This window comes from Pyxicephalus adspersus, chromosome 4 (assembly GCF_032062135.1).
Source record: "Pyxicephalus adspersus chromosome 4, UCB_Pads_2.0, whole genome shotgun sequence".
NCBI lineage: Eukaryota > Metazoa > Chordata > Amphibia > Anura > Pyxicephalidae > Pyxicephalus > Pyxicephalus adspersus.
This window is the reverse complement of record NC_092861.1, coordinates 33,403,653-33,429,681: the sequence shown is the minus strand read 5'-3', so window position 1 is coordinate 33,429,681 and position 26,029 is coordinate 33,403,653. Positions and strand designations below refer to the sequence as shown.

The window sequence follows — 26,029 nt, the reverse complement described above, 5'->3', positions numbered from 1 at the left end:
CAGCAGGTGGGGACCTAGTCTATTTTTATAATATTTAACTTTACAGGTAGTCCGGAGGTTACATACGAGATAGGGACTGTAGGTTTGTTCTTAAGTTGAATTTGTATGTAAGTCAGAAGAGGTACATTATTTTCATAAATGCAATTAGGACAGATGTTTGTCTCAACAAATTAGGCAGAATGGTGTCAGTTACTGTATAAAATCCTTACTGTGAGTTAATCACAAGCAAAGCAAAAAAAAAAAAAAAACTTTAAAGAGCCTAGTTATTCATTAACTTCTGGAGCAAGCTGTGCTTTGATATGCAAAAAGAAACAACTACAGAGCTTGTCGTGGTCTTTAAAGAGTTACAACCAAAAGACTTCTTCTGCACGTCATGTGAACAGCCTCCCTCAGCCCCATCGAGCCTCCATCCTGTGAGCAGGGAAACCTCGTTCGTTTCCAGGAGTTGTCCGTATGTCAGGTGTTCTTAACTCGGGGACCACCTGTATTTGGGATTTATTTTTAAATTGACAGCAATGCCTTATCCCTTATCCCACAAGGCTGAGTTGTAGGTTTTAATCAGACTGCTGCAAAGCAATATTTTTTTTCTATAACAAAAATTTTAGATATATAAAACAGAAATAAACTAAAAATATGAAACCTGAAAAGAATGAGACTCCCATCCTGTTATAGTCTTCCAATAAGGCATACATTTGTCTACTTTGCATTTTTTGGCTTGCTGGTATTTTAATATGACATATAAATATTGCCTTTAGGTAGAACTGTCCTACACAAAAAAAACTTTTATTATTTTAAACCCTCTATAGTGGGATTTATCCTGGTGTTTTATCAAAGAACAATATCAGCCTAAATAATGTCAATAGGAGAGGCTGGAAACTGCATACCATATCCCTGCTTGATGTCACATGACCACCATCTGTTTTCCCAGGGAAGCCCTACTGGCAGAGATGGGGGTGGCTATGCGAGAAGATGGGGGAACCCTTGGAGTATTTTCACCTAAAAAGGTAAGCAATGACTATTTACCCTGATAAAAAACGTTGCTTTTGATTGTTGAAGGGAAGAAAATCAATGTTAATTACAAAGATTGTTGTGATAGTTATATGTTTTAAGGATTCTACATCCAGAGTTAGAAAGTTCCTGTTCATGGAACTAGCATTTCTTCAGTTAAATTTTGATTGGATTTCTGCACTCAATCACAACTGCTTCATTTTTAGAGACCCTCAAAAGTATTTAAAATAGTCAATGTAAAACAGTGAAGTGATACTTGAACATTTAGTTTAAATATAAATGAGCTCCAGGTGTCAAAACAAAAGGTGTTCAGGTGTTTTAAAGGTCATTATCTTTAGAAAGAAGCTCAACTTGGTTAAAATAAGCTGACTCTTGCCAGCATGCTGTAGAGATAGTCATTTTGTGTACAAGCACCGGTCCCTCTGCAAAGGCCTGACCTCTGCTTATTTAAACCAATATCTCTGCAATTAACAAAGCTCCTGCACCCAGCTAAATTTTATTAAATCAACTAGTTGAACACTATTGTAAACATCAAATTATAATCATATAATAGGGATCCATTAAAAATAAAAAAAAAAAAATAAATTAAAATAACCTACCATCCCTTGAAAGAAGATACAGTACTGCTCCCAGTATCAGATGATGACTGCAGCTACAGAAGTACAGTGTATTTAGCTAATGCAAATGGGTAAGTAATGTCTCTGAGTTACCACATCCTATCTGCCCCACTAAGAATAAAAGTAACAGGAAATCATACTTGTCACAAGGTGAAGGGAAATCTGCACGTGGAGAGGTCTCATTTCATGGCAATTGTCTAATATGGGTTTTTTTCTTTCCAGAATGGGACACAGAAAGAAGTAACACTTTAATTTCTATCCAAAACTGAAAAATCTAAAAGCTTAAACACATGAGCTTTAGGAATGTCACAATCTTAATGATCACACTTTTGTACTTGTGAGAGAAGAAAGAAACACATCAATTTACATTAATAATCCCTGCCAGATTCCGCAGGCACCATAACAAAGCTAATAATTAATTCTAGAGTCCAGACAAAAATAGATGCTTACATTAGTTGCTTGTAATTAAAAAAAAATAATCACCACAAACTTATAATAAAGAAGAAATGATCTCTGGAAGTTATTCTAGAAGACAAATGTCGCCAGTATTTCAGCCACCCGTCAGCTGATCTTTCCCTATACTAACTTTTGATGCATATGTGTTGTGGCCTTATAGTCTCATAGCCTATGTACAGCATGTCATGAATATGGAATTTGTCTTTGTATAATTATTGTCTTTGCTTTGTTGAGTTTTTGAGTTTTCATTTAATGTCTCCCCAACCTTTCCATTAACCATTCCATGGATTATCAGTTCAGCCCTGCAGTGGTGGAAAACCGTTCAGAACTTGTTGGGGTTTATTCCCCAAAGGAGGTTGGTGCAGGTTTTGAGTGCAGTGTCTGTCTTTTTTCACCACCATTCTTGTTCAGCTCTTCAAAATAGGTTATTTATAAAGATGAGATTTTTTGCATGTATTAAGCTGTCATTGTTATTTCCAATGTTAGGATGTTTTTCCTTCCTTTCTAAACCTACAGCTGGAGTGTGTTTAATGATTTACTTTGTTTTTCTGTTCCCCAGACTCCTCATCTTGTAAATCTTAATGAAGATCCCTTGATGTCAGAATGTCTCTTATATTATATCAAGGATGGAATTACTAGGTAAAAACGTCAACTGCTGAAAGGAAAAGATGGTTCTTAGAGAATAAAATGACAACATTTTTAAAGGCATAAAATGCATTCACATTAAGGATATTAAATGCATAAAAAGTAGAGGTTATACCATGACCCAGCTGTTTTTGACATGTGCATGTGTGTGTAATGTGCTCAGTTGCATACAACATGAATGAATGAAATAATCTCAGCTTGCATACAACATGAATGGCTAAAGTAACAGTAACTGGGTGAGTTGGAACATTTTGGCTAAACTTCTATTTGTGTATCTGAAAGTGAATTAGGCTAATCCAACACTAATCCAGCACTGTCTCACCATGTTTGATCAGATATGTGTGATACAGTGGTTGTAAAAGTTCAGAAAGTATGTAATATTATGTTGATTGAATGAACATCCCTGTGTATTATCATCTTCACTAATAGTTATTACAAGACTGTTGTTGACTTAGCACCTTGTAGCTGAATGCTGGGTATCTGTTGGGAAAGTTGGTTTCCTCTTTTGCCACAACTCTGTTCTTTATATTTTTTTTATAAGCCTCATTATGAGTTAGTTTCAATTTCATGAGGAGTGATTTTAGGTGTGATTTCTCCTAATATTCTTGTTGCAGAGTTGGTCGTGAGGATATAGAAAGGAGACAGGATATTGTCCTAAGTGGCCATTTTATCCGTGATGAGCACTGTGTTTTCCGCAGTCATTCGATGCCATGTGGGTCAGGTAATATGTTCTTTGTCATCTTTTAACACATTATTATAGAATAGCTATTGTTTTTATTATTGTGATCAAAGAATATTTTTTACTGATCTTCAATATTCTATTGTGTCACAGTGGTGGTGACCCTGGAGCCATGTGACGGGGCTGACACATATGTGAATGGAAAGAAAGTGACGGAACCAATTATACTGAGATCTGGTAAGATCATTTCTCTTTTCACTAAATCAAAATCAGATTTCATATAAAATAGTGGGGTGAAGCAAGGGATAGACATATACTTGTGGATGAGGGGTTTCACACATCAGTCAGGGATGCCAGACTTAATAGGTATTGCGGTATCTACTCATAGGCAGAAATTTAAAATAGCTGTCAGGATGACTAAAATATGTTACACCAAGGATCCCCAAATACTTTAATAATAATGGTGTTATTGCTAACTACTTTTTCCATTTTTATAGTAATTTAAAATATTTTAAAAAGTTATAATTCTGTAGGTTGAATATAAATTTCACTTAGTTTATTGATAGTTGTAAAAATTTGTGTTAATGTGCATTTCTCATTTCAGGTAATCGAATCATAATGGGCAAGAGTCATGTATTTCGCTTTAACCACCCTGAACAAGCACGTCAAGAGCGGGAGCGCACTCCATGTGCTGAGACGCCAATGGAACCAGTAGACTGGGCATTTGCTCAGAGGGAACTGCTTGAGAAGCAAGGGATAGACATGAAGCAGGAAATGGAGCAAAGGTATCCGTGGCGAAAGAACTGCTGATTTTTTAATAAAACCAGACTTCTAAAGTTAAATAATATTCAGTATACTAAGCAGAAAGATTTCACAGCATACCAAGACTTTTAGGGTTGCCATACACAAGTGACTTCAATTATTTAGGTGGCTTGAATGATAATGAGTATGTATGAACAACACAAATGCTTGCTGGTTGTCACAAAGATATTTCAATTTCGTTTTGGGTAATTTCTGTTTAGAACATTGGAAAATTCCTCACTGTATGTGTACTATTGTTAAAAACAGGAATCTGTCAACAGTGTACAATTCAGGGCAGTATAGACCAATTTCTCACTTTCTGCTGGTTATCATATAAGTGCTTTCTATAGTTCTTTAAAATGGAATTCAAGAGTCTTATAATCTCTCATCTAAAAAGGCTTCAAGAGCTGGAAGATCAGTACAGAAAGGAACGAGAAGAAGCAAATTACCTCCTAGAGCAACAGAGGCTGGTAAGTATTTATTTCCTTGACTGAACTTTCCTATGGTGAAAGTGTACATTTAGAGTTTATAGTATATTATATAAAATATAATGAATAGCAACATGTAAGCATTCCTACAAGTGCAGTCTTCTAACTGATAGAAACCTTTTTACAGGTGAAGCATTGTCCTATTTCATGCATATTTTAAGACCTTTTTTAGAAAATTAAAAAAAGATATTTATGAGACAATATGTATAGGAGCATTGAGCATTAGAATTAAGAAAAGGTCTCAGGTTCAAAACATATTAGAAATTATTGAAAGAACCCCATATATATAGCCTTGAGGAAAGAAAGGTGGACATTACTGAAACCAGGGGATGGGAGTTATCTTAAGTATCAAGCTAAGATACAGGGACATGACCTCAAAACTAACTTTCCAAAGTAGTATTTTACCAAAAGAGTAGCTGATACCTGGTACATGCTTCTAGTAGAGGTAGGGAGTCAGTTAACAGTAAGTGAGCTTAGATATGTTTGAGGCAAACATACAACAATACTTAAAAAAAAACTCACCAAAAAAAAAAAACCTTAAAAAAGTAGTTTGTAATCATCACAATTTATATAAAACCATAAAATACTAGTTTTTTTTTTTTTTTTAAATATCATTAAAAAATACATAAAAGACATATTAACCACTGTGTAGCATTTTTGGGTCTCTAATATATCAATGTTGGATATACATTCTACGCGTTTCGTGGAGCGCAGTCCGCTTCATCAGGAACATTAGAGACCTACGATGGCAAAATAATTCTTTAAATAACAAAGTATACATCACACAATATTACATGTAAATACATTGTTAATTAACATAACACATTCACCAATATATTTAATTGACTACTTACATCTATATGGCAGCTCCCAACCACCGCACCCAAACTTAACAAGGCAATTCTTCCCCATAAAGGTTTTTTATAAATTGTGATGATTACAAACTACTTCAGATGCCTAAAAAGTCCTGAGGAATGCTCCTTGCATTCGTATTGTTCTTTTATTCTGGTTTACGATAATAGGGATGTGGCATAATACAGTATGTGAGAATTGGAAAAGGGTGAATTATTTATTCCTTTCTGTATAAATATGATTTTCTGTCATCACTCCTCTAGGTTTCCTTAAACAGACAGTCACAAATTACTTTAGGCTTTTATACCTGTGGAAGAACTAGGTTTTTGCACAAAGTAGTGATTTTATTACAATAGCTACAGCTCATAGTTACCAATCTAATAACAAACAAATGAACAACTTTGAACGTGTTACAGGATTATGAAAGTCGGTTGGAAGCATTACAAAGACAGATGGATTCAAGATATTTTACTGATGTTAATGAAGAAGAGGAGGAACCAGAGGATGAAGGTAAGGATTGCGGGTATAGAAGATGTAATAGATCATTTCTTATAAGTCACTATAATATATAGCACCAAAATGCACTGCTCATTGCCAACACTTTCTATTATTTCAGTTCAGTGGACAGATCAAGAGTATGATTTAGCACTATGGGCTTTTCGCAAGTGGAAATGGTACCAGTTCACTTCATTACGTGACCAGCTCTGGGGAAATGCCATATTCCTCAAGGAGGCCAATGCAATTAGTGTTGAGCTGAAGAAGAAGGTAATATTAGTGGCATTTTTTTCATTTAAAATATTAAATCGTATCTATTAATTTTATATAATTCAATATTTTAATAATAAACGGCACAAAAATACTAATTAATACAAGGGATTTATCATTGATATGTTCACTAACTCTCTTGGCCAATTGTTTAGATTCTATTGATTGTCTTTATGATTGTACATTCTCACACATTATCATACAGTACATTGATCTCTGATATATGGTGTGCAGTACTCTTCACCAGTACTCTTCACCTGCATTAATATATATACATTACTTTTGTAAAATTGAACTGAAAACCTGCTGAACATTGGTAATTATAGTATTAACTTTATTTTACATTATGTAAAAAAAAAAAAATCTGATTGGTTGTATAGATAACTTTATCCTATCTAAAGTTTTCTTTTGAAATAAGGTTGTCAGTGGTGTCACTTTAAAGTAGGACTGGGTAAATAAGAATACTTTTCAGTCAGGTCGTCTGGCCAAGATTGTATTGTTAAGTTGTCCTTCAAAATGAAATCAAGACAATATACCATATTTATGACTATGTGACTTGCATAAGTATTATTAGACATTTTGGATGTGTCTTTTGCAGGTTCAGTTCCAGTTTGTGCTGTTGACAGACACTCTGTATTCCCCTCTACCACCTGATTTGTTGCCCCCTGATGCTCATTCTGAACGGGAGAACCGTCCCTTCCCAAGGACCATTGTGGCTGTAGAGGTCCAGGACCAGAAGAATGGTGCAACTCACTATTGGACCTTGGAAAAACTCAGGTATTGTTTAAAGCTCTTTTGATCACATATACCACCTACACTAAGCACCAACAGACCAAAATTATGATATTGTCGCTATTTAAGCATCAACAGCAGCGATGTCTAAATTTACTGCAAACCAAATGTCTGTTTTCACTATAACAAGGAGGTTTATCACAATCTTGAGACATAGGTATTTGACTTACAATGCAGGGCTTTTTTGTAGTAGTCCTGCATTGTAAATGAGGGTACTAGGGTTTTGCCTACACCATGCACTCCCAGAGAGAAAAGGAGCATGCTGTCTGCTTGATGATGGATGAATAAAATAAGTCAAATGCTTTGTACTGGTACACCTTAAAGCTTGTCTCTGCATAAAAATGAAGCATAGCACCACCTGTCCTACTCCATCTGACCCATCCCACAGTGGTTTAAATGTCCTTAAATTGTAAGGAAGCTGTGCAGGTCTCTTGTTTCTGATCTCCACTGGTTATATGGTTTGGGTCTTAATATTGCCCTGTGATTACATTACACATTGTCTTCTCAATGGGTCTTGCCACTGGAAAGACAAAAGATAGGGTTCGCACACTGCAGGCATCGATGTGGACATGTAATGAAGAACCCTTGAAAGAAAACACATGGATCTGGACTTTAGGTGAGTAAAAATGTGTTTTTTTTTTTAGGTCAAGGTCATAAAGAGGCAAGCTGGAAGGAAGTGTAGGAAGGGGGTTTGTACTTTGCCCAAAGATAATAAAGTTTGTTAAAAAAACAAAATACATAATTGTAAATTATGGTAACATCTCTATTTTTTAAATGGTAATATTAAAAAAAGTACTTTGTGTGATAGTTTGGAGAAGTAAACTATCATGATAAGTTGATTTTCTTCCTTTCCAAACATATTTTTTTCCTTGCCACAAAACATTAAATTCTGACTTGTGAATGGTAACCTCTCACAGGCAGCGCCTGGACATGATGCGGGAAATGTATGACCGAGCAGCTGAGCTTCCATCAGGTCTGAGTGAAGACTGTGATAATGTGGTGACTGGTGGCGATCCCTTCTATGATCGCTTCCCATGGTTCCGTCTGGTGGGCAGGTAAGCTGCTGCTCTCCTGTACTGTGCGCCCATATGTCTCATCCTTATAGCAAGAAAAGATGAAGAAGAATATAAGACAAGTGAATAAAAAATGCAATGTCCTGTTTTCACAAGATGATTGTTCATATTATCCTTTCCAGTCAGGCGCAGCTTTACTATCCATGGTTATAGATCTGTTTTTTTGCAGTCATTTTGATTGTTTGTTCTGATTTGTTTTTTAAGAAATAAACAATATAGAGAGTTTCCAAAAGGCTTACACAATCTGCAGCCATGACATACATGTTTCATCAAGGTTTAATCTTCTTTATGTCTTTTGAAGGCTTCATGTGTTTTTAGAACATGCACAATACCAAACGGGCTGTCTAAAAACATCAAATGATCCTAAAGATAAAGGTGGATTTTCAGAAATTATCAGGGCCCCCCTCACACTATGCTTTGCATGAACACACTTGCATTACCATAATGCTCAAACGTGTGTTAGGACAACTTATTTTTAAAGAGTTGGCAGACCACCTTAATGCAGGAAAAAAAGGTATGGGACCTATATTATGGTAAGTAGTTGCACTACAAGACACATACAGGCAGCAGTATGTTGACCTCTTCAGTGCATTGAGGTGCATATATTGTGTGTTACTGTGTGTTGTGGTAATGTGCAGTGAACTACAAAAGAACACTGTGAAGAGGACCTCAAAGTCTTTGAGAGTATTGGTAGGGACAGTGGGTCTGACTTTTTTTAGTTAACCTATGACTAGAGAAGATAGACTATGATGCACCAAAACCAAAGCTGGAATGGATCCGGTCCATGAATAAAAGCATTTACCAGCTAATAGGAAATGCTGGATCTCCCGGACTTATCCATGATAGTCTATCTTGAGAGCTTTATTACATCAGGCCCAGTGTGTTCCACTAAGGAAATCTGGTCATCTTCTTTGTACTGTTTGGAGAATTGCTATACAAATGTAATGTTGACATGTTCATGGTGCCAATGTATGATCCAACGGTTCTTTTGGAATGACAAATGATTATATTGTGTTTATGGTTACCATGGTTATCCCACTAATTATCTATTTCTCTCCATTAAAATATGGAATGAATAAAGTATTGATAAAGAAAAATTATTGTTCTGGCCCCTAACCTTGTTATCCATGCTTCCCTACTCCACCACTTTTTCTGTGTCCATCAGTTTGTAGTTTTTCACTCATAAATCTATATTCCCGTGTGTACCCTTGCCATTTCTGTAATGTCACCATCAGAATATTTTCTTTAGCCTATTTCCTTAAATCCTCTGGGTTTTCCAGCCAACAGTGCGGATTAACCAGTTCTGTCTTGTACTAACCTTCCCCCTCCCCCCTTTCTGATCTCAGCTCTCCCTTATTCACCACATGCATGAGCGACAGCATGGCCGAAATAACCCCATCCCCCACCCTCTCAAGCCCTGGCTCCGAGGGCCCAGAGCCGACCTCCCAGCTTGAAGAGGAGGAGGGTTTGGAGTATGAGGAGGAAGAGGAAGATGGATCCCAGGAGCATCCCTGCTGTGCTGTCAGATCCGACCCGTTTCACGACCGCTCCCCTCTGTTCAGTGTAGTGGGAAGGTTCGTCAGGTCTGCCCAGAGCATGCTGGGAAGCAACCAGCTCTTTCAGGGTGACACACCTTCCTTTAAGTGCACTGTTGGTGTGGCCTATAGATGTCGTATTGTTACACATTGTTTTTAATGCTCAGAAAATATTCTAAAATTCTTACACCCTAAAAACCACAACATTTTATTGTTATGCCATGTAGGCACAAGTGATAGGTCTCTCTCTTTCGCTTAGACCATAGTATTTTAGGAAGCTTATTAGTCATATTTGAATTGCTGATAGTGAAATAAACTAGAGAAAAGTTTAAATTTATTCTGTAATATTCTATGATATTACAAGGGCCGATCACCTCCTCATCAATTGGCTAATTATATCTTATAGGCATTCTGATGATAAGACTTTATTTAACAGATAATATATTGTTACAGCAAACCTGCACTACTCAAGATATACTGACAGTCTTGGCAGGGGTGCAATTTAGCAAAACCAGGTCCAGGAAGCTAGTGTTGTTTTGGATTCACAAATTATAAAGTTCTGTTTTAAAAATCTTCCAAGATAACTGCCTACCTATATCTGAGGTTTTTCCTTTTCATGGGTTGAAACGGTGTACTCAATGCTAAAATGAGTTTTAAACATCATCATTCCAACATGGTAAGATTTGAATGCTTACTACCTTTTTCTAATTTTCGAATATCTATTTTTAATGCAATAAAGATTAAATAGCATTTTATGTAATAAATAATTTGACCCACAATATACACAGGGAGGCCCTATTAAAGTTATGGAGTTGTTGGGGGCTGAAAATCCATTTTGAGATTATACTTTTTAACTCTTGTTTGTAAAGAAAAAACTTCTGTGGCTCAGTATTTTATGAGCTTTGTTTGTACTTAATTTACACTAGAATATGGAATAAAAGAGAACAATAAATTGGTATGGAAGTGTAAAATTGTTAACTAACCAGGGACATTTACACGGGATACATCATTAGTGTCTATGGCAGCCTTACTCAACCTTTAACATGTGGGAAATTCTTGAAATTACTTTCAGGTCTTCAGAGAACCCCTACTATAATTACTATATCCACAGCTTACGCTGCGTTAGTATGGAGGGTCAGTAGGAAGAATGCTTCATATATTACTCGCCAGTGAGAAGAATATCATCCTAACAGATAGCCAAAAAGATCATTGATGTCCCTTAAAGTGACCTAAAGAGCACAGACTGATTAGCCCCTAGCAACTGCTAATGGAACCCTAGTTAGGAAACACTGGTCTACAGGGTTGATGGAGTTTTAGTTGATTATATTCATTTAACAAAGCAAGAGTCAGAGTTAGAAAAATAAAAAGACATAACTATCCTTACTATAAAATACTTGTTTTTTTTTTCTATGTGTGATTTAATTAGGATGCCTTAATTTTATATTGTTTATTGCATACTTGACTTTCCATGGAATACATTAATGAACATATGAAGTCTTAGATGAGTTACTCTTATTATATGTTTATCCACCTACTGGATATACAATAACGTTAGCCAAAACAGTCAATATGTGACAAGCTTGTCATTAGAAGTTAATAAAGGCCATTTGCCAGTTATTTTTATATGAAGGAAGAGTACTGTATTGTATAGATGTGTTTGAATTTTTAAGGGCAGATAACAGCTGGTGAGTTGCTTTTTCTTTCCAAGCCTACTTCTTTCTAAGTGCATTAAAATTAAATTTGGAACAGGGAATACACACATAAAGATTGCACAGTCTTTACTGTATAGCATTTATTCTGTCAAACACCTAAAAACATGCATAGTAAACATCTTGAGTTGACTGTTTTGTTAAGGTTCCATAGTTACACTTTCAGTTTTTTATTTTCTTCTTAGTAGGTAGATGTCAGTGGTATTATCTTCACAATATTACATTTTACATTGACCTACCAAACAGTATGGTTTGGTGGGATTGTAAGGATTCTTTTTTCCACTGGTATGAGGAAAGAGCTGGCTCCTTCTCATGTTTCTCTGTTTTTTTTTGCCTTGTTCTATTTTCATTTGATTTGTTTTAGGTTTTGGCCGGCACACCCATACACCTTTATTGCTCTGCTGCTGGCCTTTTCCCTCACACAGAACACCAGGGTCCACCAGCTGGCCCTCCTCACTGCCTCCAACCCTCCCTCACCCCCACAGTTCCTTTCCTTGTACTCCACCCGGTCTGTCTCCCCATCCCATCATCCCTCCTTCCTTTGCTGTGGCTGACCCACTCACTCCTCGGCTGCTCGTTGCTGACCACCCACTTGTTTTCTTTGGCTTGGCAGCTCTTGTTGTGGTGTGAGCTGTACCCCTCCAACTAAATTTTTGCTGCGTGTGTCCTGATCTTTTTTCTCTTGTTTTTCTTCACCTTCTTTCATCCCCCCTTTCCTTTTTCCTTCACAAATCTGTTTCTCATTTTTTTTTTTACCTTACCTTCCAATGCATTCTTCATTTCTCCTTTCAATTGACTTTTCCACCTCCAACTGTTTCTCATTACACTTCCCTCCACTGCCTTCTCTCTTTTTTTCTGTTCCTTTCTCTCCCCCTGTAACCTATCTCCCCCTCTGCAGGGCTTTTGTCTACTTGAGCAACTTGCTGTACTCCGTGCCCCTGGTCCATCGAGTTGCCATTGTCAGCGAGAAAGGGGAAGTAAAAGGGTTCCTTCGAGTTGCTGTGCAGGCTATTTCTGGTGAGATGTTTTCTAATTTTTATGTGTACCTGTAGTCTTACATGTATATTTTTCAACAAGAATAAATGCATACAGCTATTACTACTGCTAAATAATATTAATAGTTGATATTTAAATATGCATCTTTATGCTTCTCACATTTGTTTGTAGTAACAGTGAGTTAGGGAAATATAGGAAATTGTGACAGTCATATATAATGGACCTCAGAATGATTTTATTGGGCACACACATTTTATACCCTGGATATGTGTAGTAGAGGTCCTTAACTTTTGCTATCTTATGAGCTACATTTAGAGATTAGGAAGAGTGAGCTACATAGAGCTTTTTTAGAGTGGCTTCCAGGTGGAGTCTTTCTATTAGTTCTTGTACAGCTTATTGACCACAACTGCCCACCAAGTTCTTTGATGGGTGGCTGCTTGGCATTTGTCAAACACTTCCAAACTTCTCTATTGATGGCTCCACAGCCACATCTGGCCCACGACCTTGCATGTAAAGTGGTAACCACACCTTTGTCATGAAAACATTTGATCAAGTCATACATGTAAAAAACAGCATTGAATTAAAAAAAATAAAGTAATTGGGATATGATTGCATTACATGACAACAGGTCCTACCTGCCCCACAGCCAAGCTGTTTTGAACAAATTCCTTTCTAATTTAATCAGTTGGTAGTCCTAAGTATTGTTCTAACATGATGAGATATCTTGGCACACAAAGCATGCCAAGGCTGACATCAGGGACACTGAAAGACAGGTTGCTGACTCTTTGTCAGTACACCTTTAACCTATGGCTCAAAGAATAGGGCAAACCCAGTACAGTACAGTACAGTACAGTTCTAGGTATATAATTTTACCATGGATGAGATGTAAGTACCCAGTATTCTTTTTAAAAAATGCAAAAACATACCCATCAAAGTTAGGTATGAAGTTTGATTGCTCTGGTAGGCATTTTGAGTCTTCAAAATTTTAATATGGCCTTATGATAATAACATCCTAATAATTAAATTACTTCTTTTTTTACTCTGTTCTTAAAAGAAGATTACTTTACATTCCAGCAGTTATTTATGCCGATTTTCCAAACTGTTAAAGATTGCTACAAGCAACATTACATTACAGACTGGGCACAACACATTTTCTTTGAACATACATTTCTTGTATTGTTACAGATTTCTCTACTGGACAGAACTAGCTTTTGGTACACTAGATATTTTGATTAAAATGCCAATATTAATCTTGTTATGTATTTAAAATGTTTATTATGATTCTGCTACCTTTTTAGGCTGTGTCTATGGGGGTAATGCTACTGTATTTTTTTTGTTGTAGCTGATGAAGAAGCTCCTGATTATGGCTCGGGGGTCAGACAGTCTGGAACTGCTAAAATTTCCTTTGATGACCAACATTTCCAAAAGGTGGGAAAATGGACTTAAACCTTTATTTATGGTTACTGTACTGTACCAGTAATATTCTGGACATAATCAGCCTTGATACTGTGATTTCTTATGTATAGGGACCCATTAGATTTCCCCCTTTTTATTTTGGGGACAGGTTAGAGTAACAAAGATTAAACCAATTATTTCCTAGAGTAAAAAGCAGACAGTTCCTCTTTATGACTACTAAATCATGAGTAGTAGACAATAACAACTGACCCATAGAATCATTATCATTAATCAATACCATTATCATATATTATTGATTTGTTCAAATGAACAGAACATTTCCCTGGATCACTGCAGCAAATATATAAAAAAATATGTAGTACAATAATTTGTACTACTTTGGCAGCTGTCTGATTGGTTACTAAGGTCTGTATAAAAAAATCTACCAACACTGACATTTTATAGGGTTTTGAATAAGGATGCAATACAAGCACATAAGCATATTAGAATAGAATTATTTTTAATTAATTATCATTCTGAATGATGTCTGTAACAGTTATAATTGTGTAGTACTGTATTTGACAAACAGCTTGCAGTTTTTTTCATTACATTAGATGTTTCCTTATTGTTTCTGTATGTCTGTGTGGTTTAGTTTCAGGCGGAGTCCTGTGCAGGAATGACACGTTCTGGTACATCACAGGAAGAACTCAGAATAGTGGAAGGGGGACAGGGCCAAAACCCAGACACTGGTCCAAGTGCTGATGAGGTCAACAATAACACTTGTGCACGTAAGTGGAATATGTGTTGCATCAATGCTACACATAAAAGGAGGAAGCTAAGGAGCTAAGGAGCTTTATCACTAATGCCTTCTGTTGTAATCAGATCTAATGATTGAAGTAGTGATACACTTTATAGAGAAACATCTTTACACCCTTTTTTATTCCTATTTAGCCTCTCAGCAGGCTGCTCTTCTTGACAGCCCTATAAAGTCTTTGGATCTGTGTGATGGAGTTGGACATCCCTTGAAACTGGGCAGCATCTTCACTTTTAGAGTGACCGTCCTGCAGGCTTCCAGCATCCCTCCAGAATATGCAGACATATTTTGCCAGTTTAAGTAAGTAACTCATGTCCTGAGTACACTGTAATGCATATGGGTTGTATTGTACAATGCATGTCATGTCAAATCTGTTATGCTGGAGATAGTAGAAAACCTGGTACAGCTGTGACAGGTTAAGTTAGGATTTTTTACTTACTGAGAGCCAATACAAGACCAATTATTGCTCTTTGGGGGGTGAAAATCTTGCTGCTGAGGTTATAGCCAGAGGGTAGGTATTCAATGTTTTATCAAATTCATCCAAATGCAACAAAAATGGAAAAATCAGTGTTGAGCTCAGTAAACAATAGGAAACTGTTACGGAACTGTTAGCTTAAAGCTATGTTAGTAGTTTCAGTAAATGAAATAAAAAAAATGTTAAATTGAAAAAACAAATGCAAAAGTAAATTTATTTTTTCATTTGATATCTATTATGCTTCTAAAATATTTTATCCTTATAAATGGCTGCTAGATATGTAATATTGTATGAACTAATGAGTCAGCACTGCCCTTGGAGACATTTGTTTTCCTATGATTGGTAATCATGTATTTATACTGATAATAAACACAAATTACCTTACAATGCATATTTTACTTTTTTTTAGCTTCATCCATCGTCATGATGAGGCATTTTCTACAGAACCCTTGAAAAACACAGGGCGCGGACCTCCGCTGGGTTTCTATCACGTTCAGAATGTAAGACATCCCTACTATTCAGCACACTAATAAGCAGATCTAAAATGCCATATTCTAAAGACTGTTAAAGGCATTTAGGGATTTGCAATTTTCCTTTTGCTGGGATTGAGGATTCTAAGCAAAAGTGCACAACTCACTTTTCAGTATCTATGTTTTCAATGAGTTCTGTATGAATTTAGAGGGCTCACTTCCCAGGGTCCATTCCATCAGTAAGATCCACATTCCAGTATACACATTTCACTTCCCTATGTCCCTCAGTGACCAGTTTTCAGAACTACTTGGTACCTATGTCATCTGCAACTCATTTTAACTACTTAGCATTAAAATCCTCCGTGAGATCTACATCCCAGCAAGTACAGGTTAAGTTCACACATCACACTTCTAAATAACTATTCCTATTATTTATTAGAGAATAGTCTGGAGGATATATGCATATATATATATATATATATATATATGTATATACACACCTGTTTAGTTTGTGTTCCTTACATCCTTCATTCTTTAGTGTATGTGCGCATCACTCAGTTACTATGTGCATTAACCCTTCAGGGACCACTCCTCGAAGTATGTGCGTTTAACCTTTCCGTGAACAGTTTCTTTATGCATTAAAAACATAATGTTCACCTTTTATCTATTTGTTAGATTGCTGTGGAAGTGACCCAGTCCTTTGTGGAGTATGTGAAGACACAGCCAATAGTCTTTGAAGTGTTTGGTCATTATCAACAGCACCCATTCCCTCCTTTGTGCAAAGATGTGTTAAGGTAATTAATCTAAGGTGATGCTATAAAAAATTATACTAGATTGTCAGTAGCAGGGTCTGTTTATCTAAAATGTGATATAATAAAAGCAACAGTTTTAATACCACTGCATGCTGTTCAATTTCCATAACACATGCACATTACATGGACTTGTAATCTGTGCTATATACATTGGTGAGCATTCATTTATCCTGGTTGTGCAGTTATCTTTATTTTGTACCAAGCAGATTATGGAAAAAATATTTAACTTCAAATCTAGGGGTATTATTAAATTGGCCAATTTTTGTTACAATCCTTTTTAAATACACAATATAGAAGATATACCAACAAATGTAAGGACCTACCATGCAATTTATATTTACTAATGCAGGTCTACATAAACATTGTTTGTTAATAGACTGAGACTGGATGTGACCAGTTTTACTATACAATGTTCATTTAAAAGTATATTACTGGAACTTATTAAACATAAAATATTTTCTCTTTCACAGCCCCTTGCGCTCTTCCCGACGCCTCCTCCCAAGGGTAATGCCACTGTCCAAACCAGGTAATACAATCACTTACTTGTCTTGCCAAAGACTTTACAGTTTTTTTTTATAAAAAGTTTTTGAGGCATTTTGGAGGCTGTGTACATAAATATTCACAGTATATATATATATATATATATATATATATATATATATATGTACATATCAGATTAGGTCCAACATTTTGCACATAGTAATGATATGATTGAAAAAACTTCATAAACTACCCATTTTACTTGGCTAGAAACCTGACTAACTATTGTAAGCCTGTTACAGACACATGCAAATCTTTTTGGCAGGTTTTTAGTTACATTTGCTTTAGGGATCTACATGTAGTAGTTGCAGATCTTTAAAATATAAGCATTAACTAATACAAAGTATGCTATTCCGTGCTCTTCTCAGTGTACATTATGTAAAATGAATGCAGAAGAAAGCCAGACATTTGTAGTAAATTTGTGCATTTCCTATTTATGTTTTAACCAAGCAATTCTATTTTTGTTTTGTTTCTTATTTACTATATATCTTCTTTTGCTTATTCTTTTCTGTTTCCTGGTATTTTCTATTTACTGATCTCTCGTTTAACACCTTACTATTGACTTCCTCCTATGGTACCCTAATGGGTGCAATTCCTAGGCCTGCACACTCCATTCCTTCCCCCAGCACTGCATTCCACTTTTCATATGCTGAGTTCACTAGTTCCTGTGTTGTCTGCAGATGAAGAACATATAGGTAGTTTTCTTTTAAATACACTAAAGGGACAACCACAACAAGATCTTTCGCTGTTAAGGATGACTGGTGCTGTGATGAAGGCACAGAGACCTGGTGCGTGTGGAGCCCTATAAGGTCATTTACTCACTTTGGCCTCACCGTGATATGTGTGCTCTGCTTCTTTCCTTTATTTACTCTTTTGTACTGTGTAAACTCTGAGTGCCTCTTGAGTTTTTTCATTTTAAGATAGAGGGCGGAACTGTGCAGATCGTTACAATATACCCCTGTTAAACAGCTTGGAAACTCTCTAGTTTAAACTAATGAAGGTGTAATAGATCATGTTAGTTTTTAAGCTACCTTAATAAGGCCCAGATTCATTTTTTTTCTTTACACTGCAAAAGTTGATCAGAGACCTAACAATAGGGACATGTATGGTGGATCACTAGAAACAGGCCATATCAGTACAGAAAGGTGATGCATTAGATTTTGTCCTCTCACAGAGGACAAAAGATTGTGAGACCCACCTGTGTTAACAAGAAAGCCATTAAGCTAATAACACACATCAGATGATTCTTGCTTGACGTGAACAGTCATCTTCACCTGAAAATCTGACATACATACAGTAGTCCCCCCATGTAGTTGGCAGATTGAAGAACAACCAATTGAGAACAATCGCTGTGCAATTCAATGCAGAAGACCACATTGTAGTGCCACTCGCTCGTCCTTTTCCTTCCACTCAATATGAAACAGAACAACTCTGTGCATACTGTGCATATTCATTCATCTGTCTTTGGTAAGGATCATGAACGATCATGTTCATTGACAATCATTTGGTGTCCATTGGACATCTGTACAGGGCTTAAGAATCTATTGTTAGCACACAATAAACTGATGCAGGGTATATGTAGTCAATAGATGTGTATGTGTGTAGATATATAAATTGAATTGTACATTGGACCAATATAGTAGATAAAGAGGTTTATAAGTTGCAGATATACCATAGATAAAAAAAAATCTTCACAGCATTAAATCATTTTTTTAATAAAAATATAAAACAGCTGGAAAATATATTTTTGTAGGTTGTTGTTATGAGATGTTCTATATAGTTTAGGCTAATAATGTAATTAGTCTATCATCATTCCTTTCATTTTCTGGGAAGACATCCTGGCATACCAGACAGCACTGCAAACTTACAGTTTATTTTTTAACGTTTTTACATTTTGTCACAATAATATAAAATTGGGGGCTATTATGCCTGTGGATACCACATCACCAAGCTCTAGTTTCTTGTTCCAGATAGTTCTAAGGCATAGAAATTTTTCCTTTAATGAGATTATTGCATTTGACTAATTTATTAGGCCAAAGAACAATGTGTATATGGCAGTAACCCAACAAAATAGTATTTGGTGTTTTGATGTATCAACTTCTCCAAATTGAAATATTTTTTTACATATAAGGATTACTGCATTTTAGTATATCACCATTGCTCTTTGTGCTTCTTCACAAAATAGGCTTTTATGTGTTTCTTGATATTCTGATTGTAATGTGAATGACATGACATGCATGTGTCACCAGATCTTTCATTTACATATTATCTGTCATTTGTAATGCATTTTTATGTTTATACTTATAATTACATAGGAACAAATGTCCAAATGTATTCTTTCATCCCCAGCCCCAGAACAGGAGCACTCAGAATGGGACAAATTTTGAATGTTATTGTGACTCCTTACTATTGCACATTTTGTTCCAAAGACAGTTCTTTCCTAGTACCTATTCTTGATCACCAATAAATATATTCTATTTACTTTTTTCAGTGAATGTACTTTATTTCCTTTTTTTTTTTCTTACAGTAATTATGATTTATCCTTTTTTTCAGTTCCTGCCACTAAGTTAACAAGGCAGCGTGTCCCCAGTACCGGTCAGTGCCACTGCAAGTATGATCTGATGGCATACTTCCAAATCTGTGAGCTGGAGGCAAATGGAGAGTGAGTTCTTTTATTTTCCTTGTGTTTAGCTAAAATTGCACATTGAACACAAAACAGATATTCAGGCAATCATATGTATCTTAAAATATAGGCAAACTACAGCACGGCAATATACAGCAAACTTTTGTTTCTACATTATAACAAATGAAGTTTGCAGTTTATAAGTGTGTTTAATAATGTACAGATAGTTTAGTACCTCTATGAAGATTTATTTTATGTCCCTATATAGAGATTTCTGTTTACTGTTCACAATAACACTCTATAATTCCTTCTTGCAGCTATATACCTGTAGCAGTAGATCATGGTGTTGGCTTACCTTGTCATGGTACATTCCTTCTGCATCAGGTAAAATGTCTTTTCCCATTTTTCATCCTAATTAAAAAAAAAATTATATTCCTTAACTACATATTTTATCTAATGCAGGGCATCCAAAGACGCATTTCAGTGACCCTTGTGCATGAAGCAGGAGCTGAGCTGAAATGGCTTGAGGTGCGGGAACTGGTAGTAGGTGAGTATCTTTTTCCTTGTATGAGTTACACCTTCTGGAGGACAAAAATTGTCACAAAGGTTTTAACTCTTTATAATTGGTGTGACACGCATGAATACTTTACCTGCAGGAACTTCTGCTTATCCCCTTTTCACAGTATGCCAATAAGTCTTCTAGGCTGCATGAGATGTTTTTCCTGGGAAACATTTTATTCCAAATATAGTGTATCTTGAACAGATAGAAACAAATTATGGTTTTATCGCTTTAGGGAGAATCAGGAATACACCAGAAGCTGACGAATCTTTAATTGACCCCAACATCTTGTCCTTAAACATCCTGTCTGCAGGGTATCGCCCCCCAGAGGGAGGTGACAGGTATGCAATTTAATGAACGTTTAGAAGCTACAAATGAACCAATATTATGGGAAGAATGAGTGTGGATTGTTAGCAAGGATGATGTGTACATGATAGATGGAAGGATTTAGTCTATGGAAAGAATGTGTATGATTTTTGTCTCTTCGTTACCAATGAAAAGAAGAAACTTGAGCATGAGCTTCCCTCTCAGCTAATCTCCCTTTGCTCCCTCACATGTCCACCTAATTCTAGCCACAACATTTCAAGACTTTCACCTTCCTAGAGAGTTGTACTTGTATTTTCCAACTACCTTATCCTTTATAATGAATCCCCTTGTTCCTCAGTGGTCCCAGTCATTCCAATCCTGACTCACAGCCTACCCTTTGTCATACCTCTAACTTCTTCCTTCCTGATTACATTATCACATATTCATATTCCATTTTGCACAATTCACTCCTCTCTCACTTTTACACCTGCCATTGATAAATCATGTAATCTTCCGAATTCCCCATTTTGGCACCTCTTACCCTCACTTAAGCACTTACTGTACTTTATAAGAATGGGGTTCATGTGTTCCCCTTGTGGATCAAACAAGGAGGGAATTTAAGATTTATTTACTAAGACCTGTCCACTGGCTGAGCTGTAGATATTTGGATGAATGTGTTGGGGACACTGGGGGCTGAAAATTCCCATGCCCTGATGGAAACACTAATGTCTCATTATTTGTGTTTCAGGCAGTTTCTTGATTCTGACACACCTAGGTATTTTATTTTTTAATCATTCCTCAACCTACTTTTCAGCTTAACCCCTTTTCCCCTATGCTGTTCTTCTGCCCTGGTCTTCTCCTTCCCTCTGTACCAATCTCCACTGGCTGTTAATTTTCTTCTTTCTGTCCCTCCATTACATCATTTATGCAGCTCATTAATTACATCCTTCTTACCCAGAAGTTGTGCCCCACCTTTACCAATCTTGTCCTTTTCATCCCTCCCCTGGTCCTGGGAAATGATCCTTTTTTATTAAGGAAGATATGTAAAAACTTTGTCAAGTAAGGCTGGGTACTCATGGGCTTTAAAATTAAAGGAAACCTATATTGAAAAAAAAATTGAGGATGCATATTGCTGACCTTTATTTGAAAATGCTAATTGATTGGCTCAATCTAATTTAATTATGTTCTAAGTAATTGAATTTAAACAAGTGTATAGGGAAGATAAAAGAGAATAAGATTTTTTTTCAGCATTCAGTTATTATCAGCATATGACACCCAGGCACTTTGCACTTTCCAAGGAATAGGTAAGCAGCTTGCTTATTCACCTATAGTTTACCCAGTATGGGAAAATCAGCAAGCTGAATGGTTTGTAAAGTGTATATGAGTATAAATGTTGTGTAGAGTTTATCTTTACATTTCTAGTAAATTCCTTTTAAAAGTATATATTTTGTGTTGAGAATGTTCTTCAAATACTTTAAAATGCATAAAGCAAACCTCATATGACACATCTCTGCAGCCTGCCGTTGCCATTGAGGTCCTTTGGAAAATGCAAGTTTTGAAAAGACATTATGCTGACCTACTAGCAGTATTCGAGCCTCAATTGGCATGAGCAAATGTTAGAAACTCTTTCTGGTTTTACTGTAGTCTGTGCCCCAGTTTTGGAAGATGTCGCCTGATTTCCTACCCCAGGGACAGGATGAGTGGTTACATCTTCCATCATGGGCAAATCATCAATAAAACCTTTTTCACCAAAAAAAAAACTTCTAAATTATGTCTCAAATGCCGAAGTAATACAGTTGCTCAGCAAATGCTAATGTTTTAGTTCCAAATTTTTGGTTGTAAATGAAGTGTATAAGAATCTTTTTAAACATTTTTACTTGACCATGGCTGCCCTCACTTGATGGGCTATTACGATATAACACCTGACATTAATGTCCATGAGTACCTGGCCTAATGCATGCAGAATGGAGAAGGAGAATCTCTAATTATAATTATTAGTTAACTATGTAACAAGCTTTTTTCATGTCTTAGACAAGGGAACAACATGGTTGTCCGAAAAATTGGTTCTATTCAAAATGACTAAATATAAATATATTTAACTGTGCCTAATAACAGCACAAAGTAGCTATACATGTGCGTGTAGGTGCTGTGAAACATTCCAGTTGAAAGTTCTCATTACCAACTAAAATTCCAATCAATAATATCAACATTAATTTTACAAATCAACTTTATTAAAGAGACAACACAGAGAAAATAGCTCCTTTTCAGATTCACTGTTTGTCAGTATAACTGAGCCCTCATAACATGCATAACATTCTTATGAGAAATATATATTTAAATGAAAAAGTAAACATTAAAAAAATAAAAAAGTACATACAAAACTTTGAAATATTTTTTATATGGTCAACTATATACCCCTCGTTGTAAAGTCACAAACACCTCTAAAATATATAGATAATATTAAATTAATACATACACATTAATATTAAAAAATACATATAAACTCAAATTACTGGGAGATGACCAGAAAGCAATTGTTACATACTAACTATGTAAGCATGAGTTCCTGTCATATCTCCTAAAATGCTTAAAAAGACCGTCCCAAAATACACCAAATGAAGCTATAGTAAATGTGTTTTGCTACCTACAGTCTTTAGCATGTGTATTAGTAACAATGGAAGTCCAGGGTTTATAGAACTCTAGATAATGCTATGTTTCTGCTTTCACCATATCCCCCTTATATACGGTAATATTATAGGAGGTGTTCTCATAATGTGATTCTCCAGAATCATTGGCAATATGACTGTTACGTCTGAGGATAATTTTCCAGTAGGAATGGATAATAGTATAGTCCAATCATAGGAGGTGGAAGAAGCATGATAATTCACAGCCTTTTCAACACTTGGCCTGGAGCTTAAAGATGTTCTCTTCCATGGATAAAGTTATAAGGAGCAAGTATGGAGTGTTAGGATGTTAAATTCTGTGAGGGGGGATAAGCCAGATAACAAGGGAGAATTTGTTGAGCTCAAGGTCAACCAACCAAAAAGAAGTGTCTTTCAGCAGGGAAAATTTGCATGGGTTTTGATGGTGCCACATATCAACATTATGATATGATTAATAATGATACACAATAACTTTTACAAGTTACAACTGTGAAAGTTATTGTGTATCATTACAAATCATTTGATTACTGAATTGTCATTATTTGCATTTTGCAAGCATTTATTGTTTTGTGATACATTTTTATATTATTGTATAAAAAATTGCAACAAATAGTTTTTTAACATATATTGTGTTGTTAGTGTTAATACTGTTTTTGGCACTAATAAAACCCATTCAAATTTTCCCTGTTGGGGAAAGAAAACTCTTTGGTATTTGTCAGTATTAGGGTGTGGTGCAATGTAAATAATTATCCCAGAGTATCCATTCAAAGCATATATTAGTGTCATATTAAAAGTTTATTGGCCATCCAACATATGCATCCTAGAACTGTTTCATGAGACTGCAAATGCCTTCACCGAAAGATAGTTACTGTGATAGGACTGTGAAATAAATCATTGATGTAGCATGCGTGTTCCACTGGTCAGCAAAGAAAAGTTTTCCTCTGGGGTTCACATGTGGCCCAAAGGGATCCAAACATCCACACCTCTGTTTGGGATCTCCAATATGTCTCCTGGTAACATGATACAGGATCTCCTAGCCATCAGCAAACCATGTGCGTAGCTCTTCCTCATATAGACAGACCAATGAATAAATCCACAAATGTTTCAATCAGCAAGATGCTCAGTATATTCAATGGAAAACAAATGATGGTGTAGATTATTTTATTTTAAAATATTCAAACAAGTAAATTTAACAAAGGTAAAAACAGCACATGCCTTAGTAAGCTCCACACAACTCATTTTGTTCAAATCAACAAATCTACGGATGCCTAGCACTAGTATATTACGATATTCATGTTTATGTTATAATATAAGCCACTAATAAACATTACTACTGCATTGTAAGGCAACTGAAAATTGATTGATCCACTGTTTCAATTATGTTAGTAGTCCCTGGTAGCATGCTAGGATAAAATATTTTTGGTTCTGTCCACTGTGATTCTTCTCCCTCCATGCATTGCATTACATGACCCTCCCATGCCCCACCATTGATTTGTACTGGCACTCACACTCTCTCACTCTATATTTGGGGCTCCTACTTTCAGCAGCCACTCCGTGCTGGGCACCAGGTACTCACTTCTGTTATTCTGCCCTTCCTCCCATTGTCTGTCTTCTCTTACCCTTTAGAAATTACATTCTTGTTTATGTCTTCTCTTTCCACAATGCTTGTTCACTGACTAAATATTTTCTATTGTTAATAAATTTGTGACTGCATAATAATTTTTAGAATATTTCTAGTTGTAACTATTCTACTCACCTCAGAATTCACATTACTGTTGTACACCTGAAAAAATAATGTTCATTTATCACCTTAATTAGGCCCTAGACATCTATCATTCCCCCTATACCTCCATACGTCTCACCTTTTGACTTCCATAGTGTCTTAAACTGACATTTCCAGATGACCTTCTTGTTTTTCCTACTTCAGTGTGATCCATTGTTGTCATTCATCTTTTCATCACCTCTGTCTCCTTCAACCCCGAATAAGGTCATAATCTGATCCCTTTATCCCTTCTGTTTTCCCAGCTTCTCTGTTCTATCCCCCATCTGCCCTCTTTTTCCTGTCCACTCTTTTGTTGTTTTACTAGTTGCTGTTAAAAAATTGTGACATTCTACTGATGTATATTGATACACATTTAGTAATCAGTACCAGGCCAAACAGCCAGTGCCAAGTACAAATATAAGATCTTCTTCAAGGAACTGTGCAGGTAATAATACCTATGGTCCTTAGCGTGTTTTGCAGCAAAGATTTATATCCCATATATTACACTAATAGGACAGGACAAACCCTTCCTCCATAGATCATTCTATAGTTTTCTCATAGCAGAATATTGTAAACCTCCTAAAAAAATACTGTTTTTGTATTGATAGAGGAAATGTTTAGCCTGCTAACTGTTTAGAACAAATGCTTTCCCGTCCTTAGGATCTACCCAGGCCTATCTGTTGTATACATTAAGGTAATTATAAGAACATTGTTAGCACGATGTAGGAGACCCCAACTATAAAAATAAAAGTAAATAAATATAATCATGGAAAACAAAGGCCATGCTAAACTGATTTTAGAGTGTGTATCACTATACAGTAAATAGTTTGGTTGATTAGTGTGTAATACTTGTTGGTGCATACTAAATAGCTGTATTTTGCAGAAGGCTTTGTTTACTATAGGTCAATTTTTTACTGTGCAGTAAATCTACAATATGTGTATATTCATCAAATACTATATATATATATATATATATATATATATATATATATACATATACTAATATTATTAATTATTTATTATAAATTCTGATTTGTTATCTGATAGATACATTTCCATCTAGAGATTTTCTAACCACTTGTGGGTTAACCCATATGTAGTTGGTGATGCAACTACTTGCTATGGTAAGGCAGATCAGGATTTAAACCCTCAGGATGAATGATGAGCACACACTGTTAATAAAGTACTAAAAGT

The 26,029-nt window shown here is 35.8% G+C and overlaps 1 protein-coding gene across 14 annotated transcripts in view; it reads left to right on the top strand.

Moving 5' to 3' along the window:
* KIF1A (kinesin family member 1A) overlaps positions 1–26,029 on the top strand; it is a 95,999-nt gene that overhangs the window by 50,985 nt on the left and 18,985 nt on the right. For 2 of the 14 annotated variants that reach the window (XM_072407787.1, XM_072407793.1), the window contains exons 16-39: positions 929–1,004; positions 2,641–2,720; positions 3,341–3,447; positions 3,559–3,642; positions 4,010–4,190; positions 4,604–4,676; positions 5,963–6,056; positions 6,163–6,311; positions 6,910–7,088; positions 8,021–8,158; positions 9,523–9,750; positions 12,319–12,437; positions 13,759–13,844; positions 14,464–14,599; positions 14,763–14,925; positions 15,510–15,600; positions 16,246–16,364; positions 16,853–16,908; positions 19,476–19,584; positions 19,863–19,929; positions 20,008–20,092; positions 20,340–20,445; positions 21,159–21,185; positions 24,618–24,641. In XM_072407787.1, coding sequence (XP_072263888.1) covers positions 929–1,004; positions 2,641–2,720; positions 3,341–3,447; positions 3,559–3,642; positions 4,010–4,190; positions 4,604–4,676; positions 5,963–6,056; positions 6,163–6,311; positions 6,910–7,088; positions 8,021–8,158; positions 9,523–9,750; positions 12,319–12,437; positions 13,759–13,844; positions 14,464–14,599; positions 14,763–14,925; positions 15,510–15,600; positions 16,246–16,364; positions 16,853–16,908; positions 19,476–19,584; positions 19,863–19,929; positions 20,008–20,092; positions 20,340–20,445; positions 21,159–21,185; positions 24,618–24,641 — 2,577 coding nt within the window. The remainder of the gene's footprint in view (positions 1–928; positions 1,005–2,640; positions 2,721–3,340; positions 3,448–3,558; positions 3,643–4,009; positions 4,191–4,603; positions 4,677–5,962; positions 6,057–6,162; positions 6,312–6,909; positions 7,089–8,020; positions 8,159–9,522; positions 9,751–12,318; positions 12,438–13,758; positions 13,845–14,463; positions 14,600–14,762; positions 14,926–15,509; positions 15,601–16,245; positions 16,365–16,852; positions 16,909–19,475; positions 19,585–19,862; positions 19,930–20,007; positions 20,093–20,339; positions 20,446–21,158; positions 21,186–24,617; positions 24,642–26,029) is intronic. The other 12 variants (XM_072407789.1, XM_072407794.1, XM_072407796.1 and 9 more) reach the window with 7 other exon arrangements.